This window comes from Squalius cephalus (assembly GCF_949319135.1).
Source record: "Squalius cephalus genome assembly, chromosome: 19".
Classification (NCBI taxonomy): Eukaryota; Metazoa; Chordata; class Actinopteri; order Cypriniformes; family Leuciscidae; genus Squalius; species Squalius cephalus.
Window position 1 is genome coordinate 10,142,493 of NC_137140.1, and position 19,236 is coordinate 10,161,728.

Below are 19,236 nucleotides of genomic sequence, written 5' to 3' on the forward strand. Positions count from 1 at the left end.
CATCAAGCGGCTGTAAAAGCCGCCACTGCTCTCACTTCGACAGACACCCCGTCTCATGCTGAAAGTGCTGGTACTAATCCTTTGTTTCTCACCTAACAGAAGGCAGCGAGTGACCGACAGCCCGACTGAGCACGCCTGGACACCCACCTTCACGAGCACGAGGACTTCACAGGAGCACCGGCCACGAAGACAGCACTCATCTTATTTCACCGTTTCACCTTTGTTGAAGTAATTTCAATAAATCCACCCTCCGGGGCTAATTTTCACCGAGCGACCTTGTTGTGTGATTTCTCACCCGTGACTATATATATATATATACTGTATATACACACACAGTGGGGAGATACACTGCTGATTTTACAGGTTTTCCCACTTACAAAGCATGTAGAAGTCAGTAATTTGTATCATAGGTACACTCTTCAACTGTGAGTGACGGAATCTAAAGCAAAAATCCAGAAAATCACATTGTATGATGTTTAAATAATTAATTTGCATTTTATTGCATGACATAAGTATTTGATCACCTACCAACCAGTAAGAATTCCAGCTCTCACAGACCTGTTCGTTTTTCTTTAAGAAGCCCTCCTGTTCTCCACTCATTACCTGTATTAACTGCACCTGTCTGAACTCGTTACCTGTATAAAAGACACCTGTCCACACACTCAATCAAACAGACTCCAACCTCTCCACATTGGCCAAGACCAGAGAGCTGTGTAAGAACATCAGGGATAAAATTATAGACCTGCACAAGGCTGGGATGGGCTACAGGACAATAGGCAAGCAGCTTGGTGAGAAGGCAACATCTGTTGGCGCAATTATTAGAAAATGGAAGAAGTTCAAGATGACGGTCAATCTCCCTCTGTCTGGGGCACCGTGCAAGATCTCACCTCGTGGGGCATCAATGATCATGAGGAAGGTGAGGGATCAGCCCAGAACTACACGGCAGGACCTGGTCAATGACCTGAAGAGAGCTGATGAGAGTCTGATGAGACAAAAATAGAGCTTTTTTGTCTAAACTCCACTCGCCGTGTTTGGAGGAAGAAGAAGGATGAGTACAACCCCAAGAACACCATCCCAACTGTGAAGCATGGAGGTGGAAACATCATTCTTTGCGGATGCTTTTCTGCAAAGGGGACAGGACGACTGCACCGTATTGAGGGGAGGATGGATGGGGCCATGTATCGTGAGATCTTGGCCAGCAACCTCCTTCCCTCAGTAAGAGCATTGAAGATGGGTCGTGGCTGGGTCTTCCAGCATGACAACGACCCAAAACACACAGCCAGGGCAACTAAGGAGTGGCTCCGTAAGAAGCATCTCAAGGTCCTGGAGTGGCCTAGCCAGTCTCCAGACCTGAACCCAATAGAAAATCTTTGGAGGGAGCTGAAAGTCCGTATTGCCCAGCAACAGCCCCGAAACCTGAAGGATCTGGAGAAGGTCTGTATGGAGGAGTGGGCCAAAATCCCTGCTGCAGTGTGTGCAAACCTGGTCAAGAACTACAGGAAACGTATGATCTCTGTAATTGCAAACAAAGGTTTCTGTACCAAATATTAAGTTCTGCTTTTCTGATGTATCAAATACTTATGTCATGCAATAAAATGCAAATTAATTACTTAAAAATCATACAATGTGATTTTCAGAATTTTTGTTTTAGATTCCGTCACTCACAGTTGAAGAGTACCTATGATAAAAATTACAGACTTGTACATGCTTTGTAAGAGGGAAAACCTGTAAAATCGGCAATGTATCAAATACTTGTTCTCCCCACTGTATATTTCACTGTCAGAGGCAGAAGATAAGTCTCTGCTATTCTTAACTTCATGGGAATAAAAATAATTAGGCTACTATAAATCTGTGGGAAATAATGTTTGTCAAAAACTTTTAACAGGAAGTTGTGTGTTTGAACAGTGGAACGACTCTCCATTGTTCTGCCCCCTCAGTCAAAACAATTTATAACCGTTTACCAGGATTTTAAACCACTACAGCCCAAAAGTGAGCCAATAATGGCTCCCTCATCAGGCAAGAAGACATGGAAGTTGCTTTTTTGTAAGAGGAAACATATGTCATATGCCAAACAACTGTCCACCCATCCGTACTCCCCAATACTTTACCCGTAGGGCAAGTAATTCACAATGTTTAAAGCAGGGCTTCAAAACCCAGGGTTGAAATTAGCGTTAACCTTTCAAAATTACAGTAGTTCACTCTAAAATGAAAATTAAGTCATCATTTACTCACCCTGGTGTAGTTCTAATGTAGTATTCTGTTCTTTCTTTTTCAGACCACAAAAGGAGAATAAAAAAAAAAAAAAAAATGTCCTAAATGTGGTCGTCCACATAATTACAGTGAATGGTGACCAGCATCATGCTTTTTAAAAAAGATGCACAAGTATCACAGAATTATCCAATGCAACGTGTCAAGTGTTCTTGGGGTGTATGATAGGGTTTGGTGAAAAACAAACTGAAAATGAATGTATTATTTAATGAAAATCCTGACCTTGCCCGCTGGTCTGTGCTCGACTAGACTATGTTGCGTTTTTATAAATCTTGATTTCTCACAACTTGCGTGCTTTTTCTGGGCGAGTCCGAGTGAACTACTTTGCTAATAGATGGCATGAACGCGTGCCGTGCTTTGAAAACCAACGGTCAAGGTTAGGAATTTTGTTAAATAATACATAATGTCTGTGTTTTTTTTCCAACAAACCTTTTGCATCTTTTTTTTAAAAGCTTGATGCTGGTCGCTATTCACTGCCATTATATGGATGCGCGCAAGCAGGGCATTTTTAAAAAAATACTCCTTTTGTGGTCCAAAAAAGAAAGAAGGGCATATGGCATTAGAACAACACCACGGTGAAATGATGACTTAATTTTCATTTTAGGTTGAACTATATTTGTACTTATTAACTACTATTAAGTATTATGCACTTGTAGCTCGTTGTCTACATTACTATGATCGTAATTAGGTGTGTCATTTGTGTTTTAACAGCGTTTAGCTCACGAATACCGATCCAGTTTGAATCTGTGAATATATTGCCAACTTCACTGAACTCCTTGAAGCACACTGACCGCATTTCTGTATATTTGAGTCCAAGTTCAAACACTATGAAAAGCTTCATTGTTAACCAACGGAGATGTCTGAAACACTGCTAGCGGACATTAAACAGGAAGTATCTGTCCGATCGAGCTCACAACAGTTTTTGCGAGGGAACGCAAATATGTTTGCGAGGAAGCGCAAATGTTTTGCGTGGGAACGCAAATATATTTGCGAGGGAGTTGTGATGGAGGAAGTTTCTAAAGGGAACACAAAAGTTTTGAAAATATTTTTTTCTCCCATCCCAACTTTTTTCCACCACCACGTCCCTTAGGGGCTCAAGTAGGAATACGAGTAAGGTTAAATTTTAATTGCATGCAGGTATTTTTTATACACACAAAGAAACTGATTCATGAACTAATCAATTTAAATATTAGTACACAGTAGGAATATATATATATATATATATATATATATATATATATATATATATATATATATATATATATATATATATATATATATATATATATATATATATATATATATATATATATATATACACATTTCTGGAAACCACTTGAAACATTTGTTGTGTTGAGCTATTTCAATTACTTTTGTTTGATTTGTTCATTGCAATTATATATATATTAGGGCTGTCAAACGATTAATCGCATCCAAAATAAAAGTGTGTGTTTACATAATATGTGTGTGTATGGAGTAGAATTATTTTCTATATATAAATACACACACATGCATATATATTTAAGAAAAATGTGTTATTTATATATAAAATATTTATATATAATATAAATTATATATAATATAAATATATATACACAGTATATACATGCAAATATTTCTTAAATATATACATGCATGTGTGTGTATTTATATATAGAAAATAATTATACACCGTACACACACATATATTATGTAAAAACAAACTTTTATTTTGGATGCGATTAATCGCGATTAATCGTTTGACAGCCCTAATATATATATATATATATATATATATATATATATATATATATATATATATATATATATATATATATATATATATATATATATATAATTGCAATGAACAAATCAAACAAAAGTAATTGAAATAGCTCAACACAACAAATGTTTCAAGTGGTTTCCAGAAATGTAACTGAAAATTAAACTTTTAATGACTTCTGCAGTTTCGAAATTATTCAACCCCCTGAAGAGAATCCCTCACTACAGCACAAATCTGCAAAAAAGGTGTTGTCTCTAGCACACCTGATGCAACTAATCAAGGGCTTCATTAGTTGCACCAGGTGTGCTTGAGCTAGAACACATGAAATATTTGAACTGGCTAGGTTTGTTGAGTGTGATGTTTGACTGCAAGTTAGAAATATGGCTACGTCAAAAGAATGGTCCAAAAAGCTAAGAGAAGATTTCATCACCCTTCACAAACAAGGAACAGGATACAAAAAGCTAGCGAATGTACTAAATATTTCTAGAGACAAAGTTGAAAGCATAGTTTGCACGTTCAAAGTAAAAGGAACAGTGCTTACACTACCTGGATGGGGCAGAAAAAGGCAGCTATCAACTGCTGCAACCAGATTTCTGAGAAGGCAGGTTCAGAAAAACCCTAGAGTGACTGCAAAAGACCTGCAGCAAGACTTGGTGGTCACAGGCACTGAGGTTTCAGCTGTGTAAGGCGAGTAACGCATGCCAGAACTTCAAGACATACACCACTACTGACCCAAAAGCACAAGAAAAGTTGGCTCCAATTTGCTCAAAATCATATAAACAAGCCATAGAAGTTTTGGGATTCTGTTCTGTGGAGCGATGAAACAAAACTGGAACTTTTCAGCCCTATGGATCAGCTGTATGTCTGGAGGAAGAAGAATGAAGCATATGCTGAAAATCCTTGTAGAAAACGTCATGCCGTCAGTAAAGTAGTTTGAGCTTGGGCGTTATTGGACCCTCAAACAGGACAATGATCCCAAGCATACCTCAAATTCCACCAAGGCTTGGTTTCAGAAGAAGTCCTGCAAAATTCTACAGTGGCCATCACAGTCACCTGACTTGAACCCCATAGAAAATCTCTGGTGGGATTTGAAGGCGGTTGCAGCACACAAACCCAAGAATAGGGCTGAACGATATTCTGTTTTAACATCGACATCGCGATGTGCGAATGAGCGATAGTCACATCGCCGGAACATGCGATGTGAAGGGCAACGTTAGTAGTACCCATAAGAGAACGGTAGCACACAGTAAACACGAGTTTGTTGTATGGCTTTTTGCTGGGGTGACATACGCGTTCTGCGTGCCTGCACAGTGATTGGTTCGCTGTGCCGCAGCTCACCGCGCTCACATCCAACATTCAAAAATGCTCGACGAAGAGGATCCGCCGCAAAAAAAAGTCAAAATCAGCTATTTGGGACTAGCCTATTTCGTCTACAAAAAGGAGGATGTTGACCAAAAAGAGGTAGGCTACTTTGCTGGAGTGTTATAAAGTTGTGGATGGTTGTCTTTTTTAAACATTCGTTTATTTTTCGTGTTCGCATTTATGAGGAATAAACAATGTTACGTGATATTACGGACGCGACCGTTATGAAAGCGACACTAAAAGACTGCTTTAAAACTTTCACAGAGACCTCAAACAGTAAGCACAAAGCCTTTCTTTAAAACGAATTTCGTTTTGTATTAATTGTATCTTAATTTTAATCAGTATTTCATTATCCAATTTCCTGGATTTAATAATGATTAATAATAATTAAATATAGCAGCCAGCGCCTGAACCCGAGATTAAGCTATGATCCATGAACCGAAACTCAGCGTAAAAGGTAGCCTACTCGCCTCACACACCTAAAAAAAAAAAAAAAGAAAGAAAGAAATATATCTATTATCTACAGAAATCTCTACTTTTAAACAGAACCATTAAAAAAAATATAGCTATATTTAATCTGTATGAAAAGTGCATTTCTCCCGATCACTGCTGCGAAGATCGCGAGTCAGTACTTCATCTTTACAGAAAACACTTGTTTATTAATAAACAATTAAAATGTCTCATTGTAATATTTTACATATTATTAATCATTACTTTTGCTGGGTCTAGGTGCCGTTTACATGAACACGTCACTGAATCAGCACAGAAAACATAATTTTTCAGGTCCTAGAACCTGAAGAACGTTAGGTCCTGCGTAGAACGTTCACCGAATTCTGAGAGAAATATGTTTCTGGAATAAAATATTAAGTGGCCTTTTTGTTACTTGTAATGAAGCTTGCTTATTAGTGAAATTATTAATAACATGGAATGGTAATTATTGACTTTAGCCTGGATTGATGGCTCGCAATATCGCGATATATATCGTTGGGAAAAAAATTATCGCAATGTAATTTTTTTTCCAATATCGTGCAGCCCTACCCAAGAATATTACTGAATTGGAGGCCATTGAAGAATGGGCTAAGATTCCTCAGAAAAGCTGCCAGAAGCTGGTGTCTGGTTATACATCTCGTTTACAGCAGGTCATAACAGCAAAGGGGTGTTCTACTAAGTACTAAAGATGCTTGCCATGAAGGGGTTGAATAATTTTGAGACTGCAGAAGTCATTAAAAGTTGCATTTTCAGTTAAATTAGGGGAAAACACTTGAAACATTTGTTGTGTTGAGCTATTTCAATTACTTTAGTTTAGTTTGATTTGTTTATTGCAAACAGCTGAAAGTCTGTAAATTTGGCCAATAAACCTGATTTGCAATGGGGGTTGAATCATTTCGATTGCAACTGTATGTATATAAAATGCGTCAGAATATTTTTAAATACAACTAACTTATTTTTCTTTCTAAATATAATTATAAGTTGATCTAAATTCTGATGAAATTTTAAACGGGAAACATGCTTCCTGTGTATTCCTAAAGCAATCGCTACTGATGCAGACATGTTTAGACACAGACTGACTGTTAACACACAGCAAGAGGAATTCATAACACTGTGAGCAAGTTCAAACAACCACCCAAGCACGTGCGCGCACACACACACACTAGACACATGCTTTCACTCCCACATGAGTCACTGGTCTAATTCTGGGGGCACATATGTAAATATGCTTCATTGCTGAAATGAGATTGGACACAGGATCAGATGGCATGAACAATACACAGGCCGGACTTTCACTTATCAGATGGGAGCTTACAGACGGGCTCATGGACGCACAGGTGCAAAACACAATGAAAACAAAGAGTCAAACAGGTCAATGGGTTCTAGCTGCATTCAAAGACGCAGGACTCTGGAGACAAGGAGGAGGAGGTAGAAAGAGAGGGAGAGACTGACCATTTCTGATTTAAAGTAGCTGAGTGCATTGTCATCCAGCATGAAGTATCTCCTCTTCCAGTTTTTCATCTACAGAGAGACAAAAAGACACCTCAATTTGCAGAATTTAAAGGCATGTAGGCAGTATGATTATGCATTTGACATTTGACAGATGTTTATGTTGGACACTGCAGCAAGGCTAGTAAAACCAGTCATTTTAATAAGAATCCACACAATCAGGAGTTTTTTGCATGGGGGCGAAAACATTTCCCACATAGATTTTGTTTATGTTTGAGTTGGTCATGTGCCAGAAAGCTGCTTGGTCTGAAAGTGACTTTGGTGTGAACTTTGCTTTATACATTGCTATGCTATTGACAATACAACCTGGTTATTTTTTTTCCTGTGACATTTCACCTAAATTCTGCTAATGTGAACGCACCTTTAACCCTATAAAGCCTACGGTGTAATATTGGATACACACATTTCTACAGGCTTTAAATTATCAACATGATTAAAACTTTGCTTAAAAACCTGTTGTACACAATCTACTGCATGATAAGAACACGTCTTTCTTGCTGTGAAATGTTTACTGATTTTTATAAAGTAAATGTTAGAATAACTTTTATATTGTTATTATTATTTCAAGATAAACACTGCTGGTTTACTTGATTATACATACATTAAAATGTCTATCTAAATTGATATATCAGATACATTGATACATCAGGCTTTTGGAGAAATGTTTATTTCTCAATCATCATTGTATTGCATTGCATTGTATATTTTGCCCCCCACAATAAAAGCTACAGAGCTTTGATCATAAAACTAAGCATTTAAAAGTTATCTCACTAAGACATTATTTGGAAGATATAGCGTGAAAGCTGATATTTATATGTATGTTATGCAAGTAGTCTATACTGTTTTAAAGATCTCACAGATTTACATTAAAAACTATACAAATTCCATGATACTTTTTGGCCATATAAATATCAGTAGCTGCACCAAATTGCATATTTTTGCCTCTGAATAAATGTGAGGTCCCCCCCCCCCCCCCCTTTTTGAGTATGATCTCTATATTATGCTGTCATATGAGCATAAAAGCCTGATGTATCAAACATGTTACTCATCAAAAAACACATCAACTTTTTTTGTATTTATTTTTTTATTTGATCTAAATATTCAATAAACTATTCAGTATGTCAGGCGATACAGATTTAACGGCACATTATCATTTCATGCATTCTGCACTTCTTACTTACCACAGCTCCCTGCTTGACACAAAATCCGGCTTTTATGACCGACTGGTCCTGGTTACTCCGGCTCAGGTAATACGGCAGCGGACCATGAGGTTTCCTCAGCCCGCTCCTGTCTGCACCGTTCTGATCTTCACCCTTTTCCTGAAAACAAATGCAATGCAATAACATTTAACACATTCATTTTTTTTATTCAAATGCGTTACATTAGTATAAACCAGTGTTATTTTTTGTCTTTATTTTAGTTTTTAGTAATTTTATGTGCTTTTATCAATCTATTAGGTTTTTTATTGCTTTTTAGGTTTAATTTATTTTAAGTTTTAGTTTTAGTTAGTTTTAGCTTTTTTTTATTTCCAGTTAATAATTTTAGTGCTTCAACTTAAACTTATTTCAGTTTATTGCCAAGGATGTTTAGTTTAGTTTAAGTTTTTCAACTATTATTTATATTTTATTTTATTTTATTTTATTTCAATTAACATTGTAGACTGGGAATTAAGCCTTTTCCCCATTATTATTTGATTCATGGAACCGGAAACCAGTTATCTAGCAAAACATGTTGCTTATGTTTAAAAATGGAACGTACTGTATACCTCATGCTTGCACATGGTACAATCCACTTTCCATATTAAGAAACTTCCCTTCAGTGTATACATTTGCATCAGTTGAAACATTCCTTTCCTTGTACAGAACATGCCAACTGAAGTATCATCATCAGAGGAACATCTCTGCTCAGTGAACGGGTTACATTGCACACATACCTCTAAGCAAAATATAGTTCATCCCAGATCTCTCATCAGCACACATGTACAACATACTCTGACTTCACAAAATATATTACGAAATTATTCTGAAAATTAATAAAGAAAAATAATAATTAAAAAAAACATTAAACAGTAAATTTTTAGTCTTCAACATAAATGTTTTAATAGTTTTAGTTTTACCCTGGTATGAACTATGTGATATATGTCATGGGGTTATCAGCTGCTGTGTGACCTGTGTGGTGGTGATGATGGGCACTCCTGCGATGATCTCGGTCTTGTAGGACACTTGTTTCGTGGTGCCCGATGTGTCCACACACGCTTCTGCTGTATTATGAGCCACCTGCTCGCCTGACTTCGGCACCTGGAGAAGAAACGAGGAAACAAACCTGTGTGAGAAACGACATTCTATATACAAGTATTTAAGAGTATTTTTAATTCCCAAAGCATAAACAAGGACAATCAATTCCAGGTCAAACATTCCATTTGGAGTCCATGTATAATTTATATCCTGGATGCTGCCCAAAATGTGCTCAAAAATACTGGATCCTGAGCTGACTTCACATATTGTGGGAAAATTAAAGAAAAAAACATGACAAACCCAAGGGATTTAATATATATATATATATATTAAAAAAGGACAATAATGTGATATATATATATTGATATATATAAAGTACCGCAGAAGCAAATATATATATGTAGTAAGACAGTATTTGCTTCTGCTGTATTTTATTCATGTCTTATGACCAACTGTTCCATCCTTCCATAACAGCTTCTTTGTAAATTACATTTGTTTGTATTGCACTGTTACAGATTCACAAAACAATCTATAATGACGTGTCGCTCAGACTGTTTAAATTGAACTGAAATCACCAGGGAGCATGTGAAAATAAACTTCAGTCGCATGTTTCTAATGATGAGAATCTGCAGAGCTGTAGGTGCTACACACAGCAAGTAACAGTAGAAGGTTTGAAGAACTTTCAAAGTCTGGGGTGGGGTTTTTTTTTTTGTGGGGGAGGGGGGGTCCTTTTATTCAGCAAGGACACAATAATTAGAGCAAAAGTGACGGTAAAGTAATTTATAATTCTATTTCAAAATAGATGCATGTTCTTTTGTCATTTCTATTCAAAATAGTCCTGAAATGTACCAAGGTTTCCACAAAAATATTAAGTAGCACAACTGTTTTCAACATTGATAATAATAATAATAATATGTTTCTTGAGCACTAAATAAGAATATTAGAATCATTTCTGAGGGATCATTTGACTGAATACTTTGGCAATGGCTGCTGAAAATTCAGTTTAGCAATTAAGAATAAATTAATAGTATATAGCAAAGTTTGTAATGCTTTTTATGTTATTGGAATAAAAATACTGAAAAAATGTATTTCCCTCTCAGAATAAATGAATAAAAGATTGACTGACACTGAAGCAGCATCTGTGGGAATGGCAGTTCATCGTTCACTGCCTTCAGGCTAAAAACACTACACTGATCAATACACCATCACTACACATGCTGGCACTACACACTCTGACCCAAACCAAACTGTCAGTTGTAATCGTCTTAACAACTTAGCATTCAGTGGCAAAATATGCATCATTACACAGCCATTAACATTCAAAACAATGTTATTAGCAGCATGGAAATTGTGACTTGACATTGTCCACTTTGAATATTCAGATTATATATGCATCATGAATGTCCTAATAAGATGATTAAGCCAATATTGACTTTTCAGAAATCTGGATGCCTGGCAATACACTAAAATGAATCAAATTCTGTAAAATGCTTTTGTAAAAGCAGGAAAACAACATGCATGTCTCTTTTTTAGAATAAAGGTTAACGTTATCAGTAGCTACGTTTACATGGACACTTTTTGTTTGAAGTCATTCCAATTGATGAATCTGAACATAGTGTTTATATGAACTCTAAATAAAGTGATCGGGTTGATGTGCGTGTTTATGTCATAAGCTTCAAATCGGATTTGATCTTTTAACATGCGCTCGCTGCTCGAATATACAGACTGTCCCGCTGTTGGCACATACATACACACACACACACAAAACCCAGACGTAATATTGATCTATTTCGGGAAGCTTTGCGCCGTGCTGCTTATATTTATTAAAGGGGTGGTTGATCATAATTTCACTTTTTTAACTTTAGTAATGTTGCTGTTTGAGCATAAACAACATCTGCCAAGTCACGATGCTCAAAGTTCAAAGCAAAGGGAGATATTTTCTTTTAAAGAAATTGCTTTTTAAGGACTACAACAAACGGCTGGTAGGGACTAGTACACGACATTCCTCCCGGGTTAGTGACATTTTAAATGACATTTTCACATCAAAATGTACATAAACCCCGCACCCCGGGAATGCAATTTATAGATTACTATGACAGAATATGCTAATCAATGATTAGAAGATAGTTAACTCCACATCAGCTACATCAATTTAAACATAAACAAAAAAGTTTCTGAAATTTTCAGGACACAAGCTGTTGTAGCTCCGCCCCCCATGCTGGGAGCAGCAGCTCATTTGCATTTAAAGGGACAGACAAAAAGGGTGCATTTTTGCTCACCCTTAAAAAGTGACAATTTTAACATGCTATATAAAAATATCTGTTGGGTATTTTGAGCTAAAATTTCACATTCACACTGGGGACATCAGAGACTTATTTTACATCTTGTGAAAAGAGCATTATACCACCCCTTTAAGCAGTATAAATGCCCCTTCCCGCAGGCAAAACAAGACATCTGTGGATGACAGTCTGAAGCAAACGACTGCTGGGACGACATTTCACAGACAATAAGTTGAATGAGAATTTTAGAATGACACGACAGTCATTTATGACACTATATTTAACAACAACAGCTTGTTCTGACCGTCATCATGTCACATGTGCAGAACTTTCATGTTTTGGTTTTCAATGCAATCATGTCCTATCGAATGGATTAGAAAAGGTATAAACCACCCCTTACAATCCGAATTAATCAGATTTAGCCAATTCTTTCTGACAGACGTGGTTACATGTAACATTTTTATTCCGACTGTGCAGTCTGATTACAAGCGGATTAGGGTCCATGTAAACACAGCTAATAGAGGGTATGCGCGTGACGTCACAGTCGGCTGGAGTGACTGCGGTTATGCCCACCAAGTGGCAAAAAGACTGAGTGGCAGCATTTGTTTTCAGCGAGAATGCACCGAAAAACACACAAAACACATCTAAAATAGGAAAGAGCTTTGCGATTGACTGTACAACTGCATTTGACAAGAAATCTGAGGAATTCTTTTACAGACTGCCGAAAGCTACAGAACAGTGAAGCAAATGGATCGCTGCAGTTCACAGAAACAACTGGACTACAGGCAGCGAAAGGTGGATCTGCAGTTATCATTTTGTGTCAATATGCTGAATTTAGGGGTAAAATCATACCCTATATATTGTATTGACAACTCGTATTATCTGCATAATTGGTTGTTTTTAAATAAACACTGACAAAAAACTATAGTTTTTAGGCTGGACGAAATGATGATAAATATAACATTGATATAAGTGATCACATGGATTTAGACCTACCTATAAAGTGTTCACAGACAAATTTGCTTTATGTATTTCCCCGGCATCGAAATCAGGCACAAATAAATGTCAGGAAACACGATTCCTGGCTGCATGTCAATATCAGTGGATCACTGGATCTTTAGTTTCAACCTTTAGTTTAAGTCGTTTGTTTTACTTGCATTTTCGCAGTTTCCCCATTAAATCCAGTCACTTAGTAGGCTCTTTTGCCACTCATTACGACTGAGGGGGGCGTGTTCCGGCGGGAAAGTGATGTCAATGCATACCCTCTATAAGGGTTGTTAACCGATTTCATTCATTCACTAGAGATGGAAGGGTTAGGCTACTTTAAAGATGTACTCCAGTATAATAACTAAAAATGTGATTAGTAACCTAATCCAAATATCAGTATTAACATCATCTGACTACATTTAGTTACTTTTACGAGACAGTAGTTGACTAGATGATTTCTAGTTAGTTTCTACAGTGATGCATCATACTATGGTGGTAAAGCAGTGAGTTACGTCATTGTATGGGAAACGCACCCCTGGTTAGTAAGAGGAATCTGATCCAAGGTCAGGGACTCACTGTGATTTTGGTGGCGTTGTTGAGTGCGCTGACCCACTCCACTAAATCTTGCTTGTCATTCGCCTGCAAGTAAAACTTCCTCATTCCAGCGTTGATGACTGTGGGAAAACACACAGATCTATATTTAAACAATATGGAGGTGTTGATATAATAACAGTATTGTGCCATAATGGATTTGGCAACATGTCACCCAGACAGTCTCTTCCCCTTTTTAATGTGCATTTCTAGGCCTGAGTAATTGGTGCTGTCACACTAGCACTTTTAGAGCGCACCTGGGTTTGTTTGACTGCAAAATCTGGTTCATTTCGGATGATGTGAATGCTGTTTAACAAACTCACACACCAGGGTTAGTAGTTAACTAAAACTAAACCAATAAAACTATTTTGTTACTTGAGATAAAATAAACTTAATCTTAAATTGAGTTTTTGTTTTATTTTAGTTTTAGTGCTGGACAACGATTAATCGCAATTAATTGCATCCAAAATTTTTAAATAAAAATGTCTGCAGAATGATGCAACCTAATCTGGTGTGTGTACTGTGCATAATTATTTTGTGTATATATAAATACATACATATGCATGTATTTAATAAATATTTACATGTATATATATACACACATATTTTATATATAAATAACACATTTTTCTTAAATATATACATGCATACGTGTGTATTTATATATACAAAATAATTATGCACAGTATACACACATATATTATGTAAACACAAACTTTTATTTAGGATGCGATTAATCACGATTAATCATTGCCAAGCACTACTGTTTTACTACATTACAATAAAAGTATGGACTTGCCCATGACAAGTAAAGAACACTAGAAGGTGAAGTGAGAAAAATAAGGTCCAGTTCACACAAAATGTGCTTTTGCGAATTTGCGTTGAGACGCAGGTCAATGGATTGGAAGTTTTATTTAACATAAGCACTGCGTTTTAAGAAAGAAAAAGAAAAAAAGATGCAAGACCAACGGCCAAATACATCTTTCTAAAGCACATTTACATGAAAAACAATGGAAAATCAGCACAATGGAATGGCTGTGAACGGCTTCTATTATTAAACACTTCACACTAGGAGACTCAATATGTGACTAAGTTTAGTATCTGTATAACGCTGCTCACACATATGATGTCTCAAACACTCTTGACAGTGGCCTGTAGTCTAACTCCACCGGGTAAAGTCCCAAAACCTCAAGTGTGTGATTGTCTCTGGCTCTGATCTCAGAAACAATAGCTGGGGTCAGGGGTCATGGTCTAACATGTCCCCTGGTCACCCTTCCTTCTGCACACTGCATCCTCTGAGAAACTTGGAGAGAGAATTGCTTGCTTACCGAAGCAGAACTCCGCCTTTGGACGCAATTTGGTGGCATCGCTGACCTTTAATGAAGAAATAAGAGCAGATTGATAACACTGAACACACATGCACACACACATATTTAAAGGTGCACTAAATCATTCTCCACTATAAAACATTATGCCCCAAAATGAGAAATCTGTTAGTATGTAAATATTTGATATTTGGCAGTACATTTTTATTTATTTATTTTACCTTTGTAAGGTAAAAAACCTTAGTAAATGTATCTGTGTTGTTTTAAGTATTGTCAAATACTTCAATTTAACCAATTAATTCAATCAATCAGAATACTATAGACAAGGGACCAATAAAATTTTACACACAGTTCATCTTTACACTGCAAAGGTTAAACAGAATCTGCATCTGACATGGCATGTTTATTCACTGCTTAATGCTGCACAAAGGTGGCATACATGTATTTTTACAACACTTACATAATGTATAATGCAAACAGCATTATAATGTATATAAATTATAAAAATTAAAAAGATTATTACAAGGTAGGGGTGGAATATTATTACAGTAATCATTATTGTAGATTATGGCTCTTATTATAGTAATAATGATTATTAATGTTGAATAATATAGTATAGATAAACATTTTTGGGTGTGGGAAAAAGGCACATCATACAGATTAGAGCGGTTTATGACAGTTTATTGCTTTTTACGAATTACAAAATCAAGACTTCACATTGCTTATATTAGTAGCAGGGCTGGGTGGTATGACGATATATATCGTTACCACGGTATAAAATGTTTATCATTAGAGATTTTGATATATGGTGTATATCGCGGTATGTAAATATATACAGTGAGGAAAATAAGTATTTGAACACCCTGCTATTTTGCAAGTTCTCCCACTTGGAAATCATGGAGGGGTCTGAAATTGTCATCGTAGGTGCATGTCCACTGTGAGAGACATAATCTAAAAAAAAAAAAAATCCAGAAATCACAATATATGTTTTTTTAACTATTTATTTGTATGATACAGCTGCAAATAAGTATTTGAACACCTGTCTATCAGCTAGAATTCTGACCCTCAAAGACCTGTTAGTCTGCCTTTAAAATGTCCACCTCCACTCCATTTATTATCCTAAATTAGATGCACCTGTTTGAGGTCGTTAGCTGCATAAAGACACCTGTCCACCCCATACAATCAGTAAGAATCCAACTACTAACATGGCCAAGACCAAAGAGCTGTCCAAAGACACTAGAGACAAAATTGTACACCTCCACAAGGCTGGAAAGGGCTACGGGGAAATTGCCAAGCAGCTTGGTGAAAAAAGGTCCACTGTTGGAGCAATCATTAGAAAATGGAAGAAGCTAAACATGACTTTCAATCTCCCTCGGACTGGGGCTCCATGCAAGATCTCACCTCGTGGGGTCTCAATGATCCTAAGAAAGGTGAGAAATCAGCCCAGAACTACACGGGAGGATCTGGTCAATGACCTGAAAAGAGCTGGGACCACCGTTTCCAAGGTTACTGTTGGTAATACACTAAGACGTCATGGTTTGAAATCATGGATGGCACGGAAGGTTCCCCTGCTTAAACCAGCACATGTCAAGGCCCGTCTTAAGTTTGCCAATGACCATTTGGATGATCCAGAGGAGTCATGGGAGAAAGTCATGTGGTCAGATGAGACCAAAATAGAACTTTTTGGTCATAATTCCACTAAACGTGTTTGGAGGAAGAAGAATGATGAGTACCATCCCAAGAACACCATCCCTACTGTGAAGCATGGGGGTGGTAGCATCATGCTTTGGGGGTGTTTTTCTGCACATGGGACAGGGCGACTGCACTGTATTAAGGAGAGGATGACCGGGGCCATGTATTGCGAGATTTTGGGGAACAACCTCCTTCCCTCAGTTAGAGCATTGAAGATGGGTCGAGGCTGGGTCTTCCAACATGACAATGATCCGAAGCACACAGCCAGGATAACCAAGAGATAACCAGAGTGGCTCTGTAAGAAGCATATCAAGGTTCTGGCGTGGCCTAGCCAGTCTCCAGACCTAAACCCAATAGAGAATCTTTGGAGGGAGCTCAAACTCCGTGTTTCTCAGCGACAGCCCAGAAACCTGACTGATCTAGAGAAGATCTGTGTGGAGGAGTGGGCCAAAATCCCTCCTGCAGTGTGTGCAAACCAGGTGAAAAACTACAGGAAACGTTTGACCTCTGTAATTGCAAACAAAGGCTACTGTACCAAATATTAACATTGATTTTATCAGGTGTTCAAATACTTATTTGCAGCTGTATCATACAAACAAATAGTTAAAAAATCATACATTGTGATTTCTGGATTTTTTTTTTAGATTATGTCTCTCACAGTGGACATGCACCTACGATGACAATTTCAGACCCCTCCATGATTTCTAAGTGGGAGAACTTGCAAAATAGCAGGGTGTTCAAATACTTATTTGCCTCACTGTAGCACTATTGACACTATATAGTGATGAAATGCATGAATGAGAATATAAAGAGTGGGATGTGCTTGATGTTAAAAAGAGTCATTTTTCATTCATTTTTTATGTTGTAATGCAGTCAGTAAAATGAAAAGATCTTATACTTATCATATAATTCATATTTATGTGAAAATAATCATACAAACTTGAAAAAATATAAGTTCATGATTTATGTAATGTTGTCAGTGTGTTATGAATGACGTATGTTTTCTGAATGAAAATTGTTGGCAGTGTTGTGGTGAAACGAGCTTATTTTGAGACATATGAAGTGTTTTGTTGGTGAGAATAACTGTTTGGCCAAGTTTTTATATTGGTATGAAGAGTTTTGAAAATGTAGCTTAAGTATTGACCGATGCTTGTTAGCAATTGAAAAAACTGTAACATCCATTCAGATGAAGACTCCTATAATGGTCTGGAAAAAGATGTTTTATTATACATAAGAGTGAAACTCTTCACGGCAGTCGTTTTAGATCGGACTCATTTTATCTCTGTAACCCCAGGAGAAAATGGTGAATCTGAACATGTAGAAAAGTCATGGCACACCTTTTCTGCACAATTTAAAGTATCATTTATGTCTGTGAATTTAATATAGTCAGCATTGGTCAGAAATGACAAACCTTGGATATATATGTTAGTTTCAGGGAGCCGACGTTGGATGTTCCTTCTGGAAGATTCTGTAGAGAGAGAGAGCGGGTTGAAGTCATTAAAACTAAAATGATGACTATAAAATGATACACACTGACTTGATGTGAGAAGTTTGTTTTGAGCAGTATCTGAAAACAAACGTGGACAGAATACATTCACGGCGAGTGTACGGTTTTCTCCAAAGTTGTAGAATTGCATAGGGGTCTATGAAAGTTTTAGCACACATCTACAGATGCAGTGAGGTAAATTATTCAAAGTCAGACGTGGCATCAATAAAAGATGCCGGCTGGGGCTACTGACTGAGTCTTAGATAAAGTGATTGGTACAGAACCTGCAGCAGCCAGGAGAAAAAAGAGAATCCATTTAAAAGAAACAAAGAAAGAATATCAAGAATAAAAATAAGACAGGTCCTGACATGGGCTCTTTCTTAGAGAACTCTATTAAAGTTATCTTACTATAAGCTACATGACATTAAGACACTGAAAACATCGTAGTTAATATCAAGTTTTCACTCAGATTCTTTAAACGAGTAAAAATGTCTGCAGAATGATGCAACCTAATCTGATTTCAGCATCTTGAAAATCTCGAGTAACACTTTACAAATAACTTCCTGTTAATGTTAGCAAATGCATTAACATGAACAATACATTTGTTACAGCATTTAGTAATCATTGTTAACATTAGTTAATAAATATACAGCTTTTCATTGGTTCATGTTAGCTCAGGTCCATTAAATAACATTAACAATACAACTTTTGATTTTAATAGTGTATTAATAATTAATTAATAAATGCTTCAGAAGTATTTTCATTGTTAGTTCATGAGTTCACACTTACATACAATTTGAGGGGGTAAAGTTTAATGCGTATTTGGCGTGCTGTCCGGGGGGAGGGCTCCGAGCTCGGAGTTCGGCCCGAACCCAGAGTACTCCCCCCGTATGTAAGTGTTTAGGACTAGAAGCGTGGAGAAGTGGTGGTGGGGGGATGCTGCAAAACTGTCAATGGATTGAGGTGAGACTGCTGAGTGTATATATACCTCTTACCATTGATTGCTGAGTGCTCTCCACTTGTGTTAATTATCTGAACGTGCTCCTTCCGAACATTGTTAATAAAACCTCATTTCATGTTAACTAATTAAGTTTACTTATGTTAACAAATGGAACCTTATTGTAAAGTATTACCAAAACATGAAATATATGCAGTGTTTTAGAGTGTCTTTTGGTACATATCGGTCTTCAAATTTCAGAGGTTAAGAGACATTTCAGAGAAAATGTATATCCGTCCTTAAACCTCACAAGAA

At 36.8% G+C, this 19,236-nt stretch overlaps 1 protein-coding gene across 7 annotated transcripts in view; it reads right to left on the bottom strand.

Moving 5' to 3' along the window:
- Positions 1–19,236, bottom strand: part of plekha1b (pleckstrin homology domain containing, family A (phosphoinositide binding specific) member 1b) — a 54,524-nt gene that overhangs the window by 20,263 nt on the left and 15,025 nt on the right. For all 7 annotated transcript variants that reach the window (XM_079851873.1, XM_079851870.1, XM_079851872.1 and 4 more), the window contains exons 3-8: positions 17,910–17,966; positions 14,810–14,855; positions 13,467–13,564; positions 9,559–9,687; positions 8,572–8,709; positions 7,334–7,402 (exon numbers count right to left, since the gene is read on the bottom strand). In XM_079851873.1, coding sequence (XP_079707999.1) covers positions 7,334–7,402; positions 8,572–8,709; positions 9,559–9,687; positions 13,467–13,564; positions 14,810–14,855; positions 17,910–17,966 — 537 coding nt within the window. The remainder of the gene's footprint in view (positions 1–7,333; positions 7,403–8,571; positions 8,710–9,558; positions 9,688–13,466; positions 13,565–14,809; positions 14,856–17,909; positions 17,967–19,236) is intronic.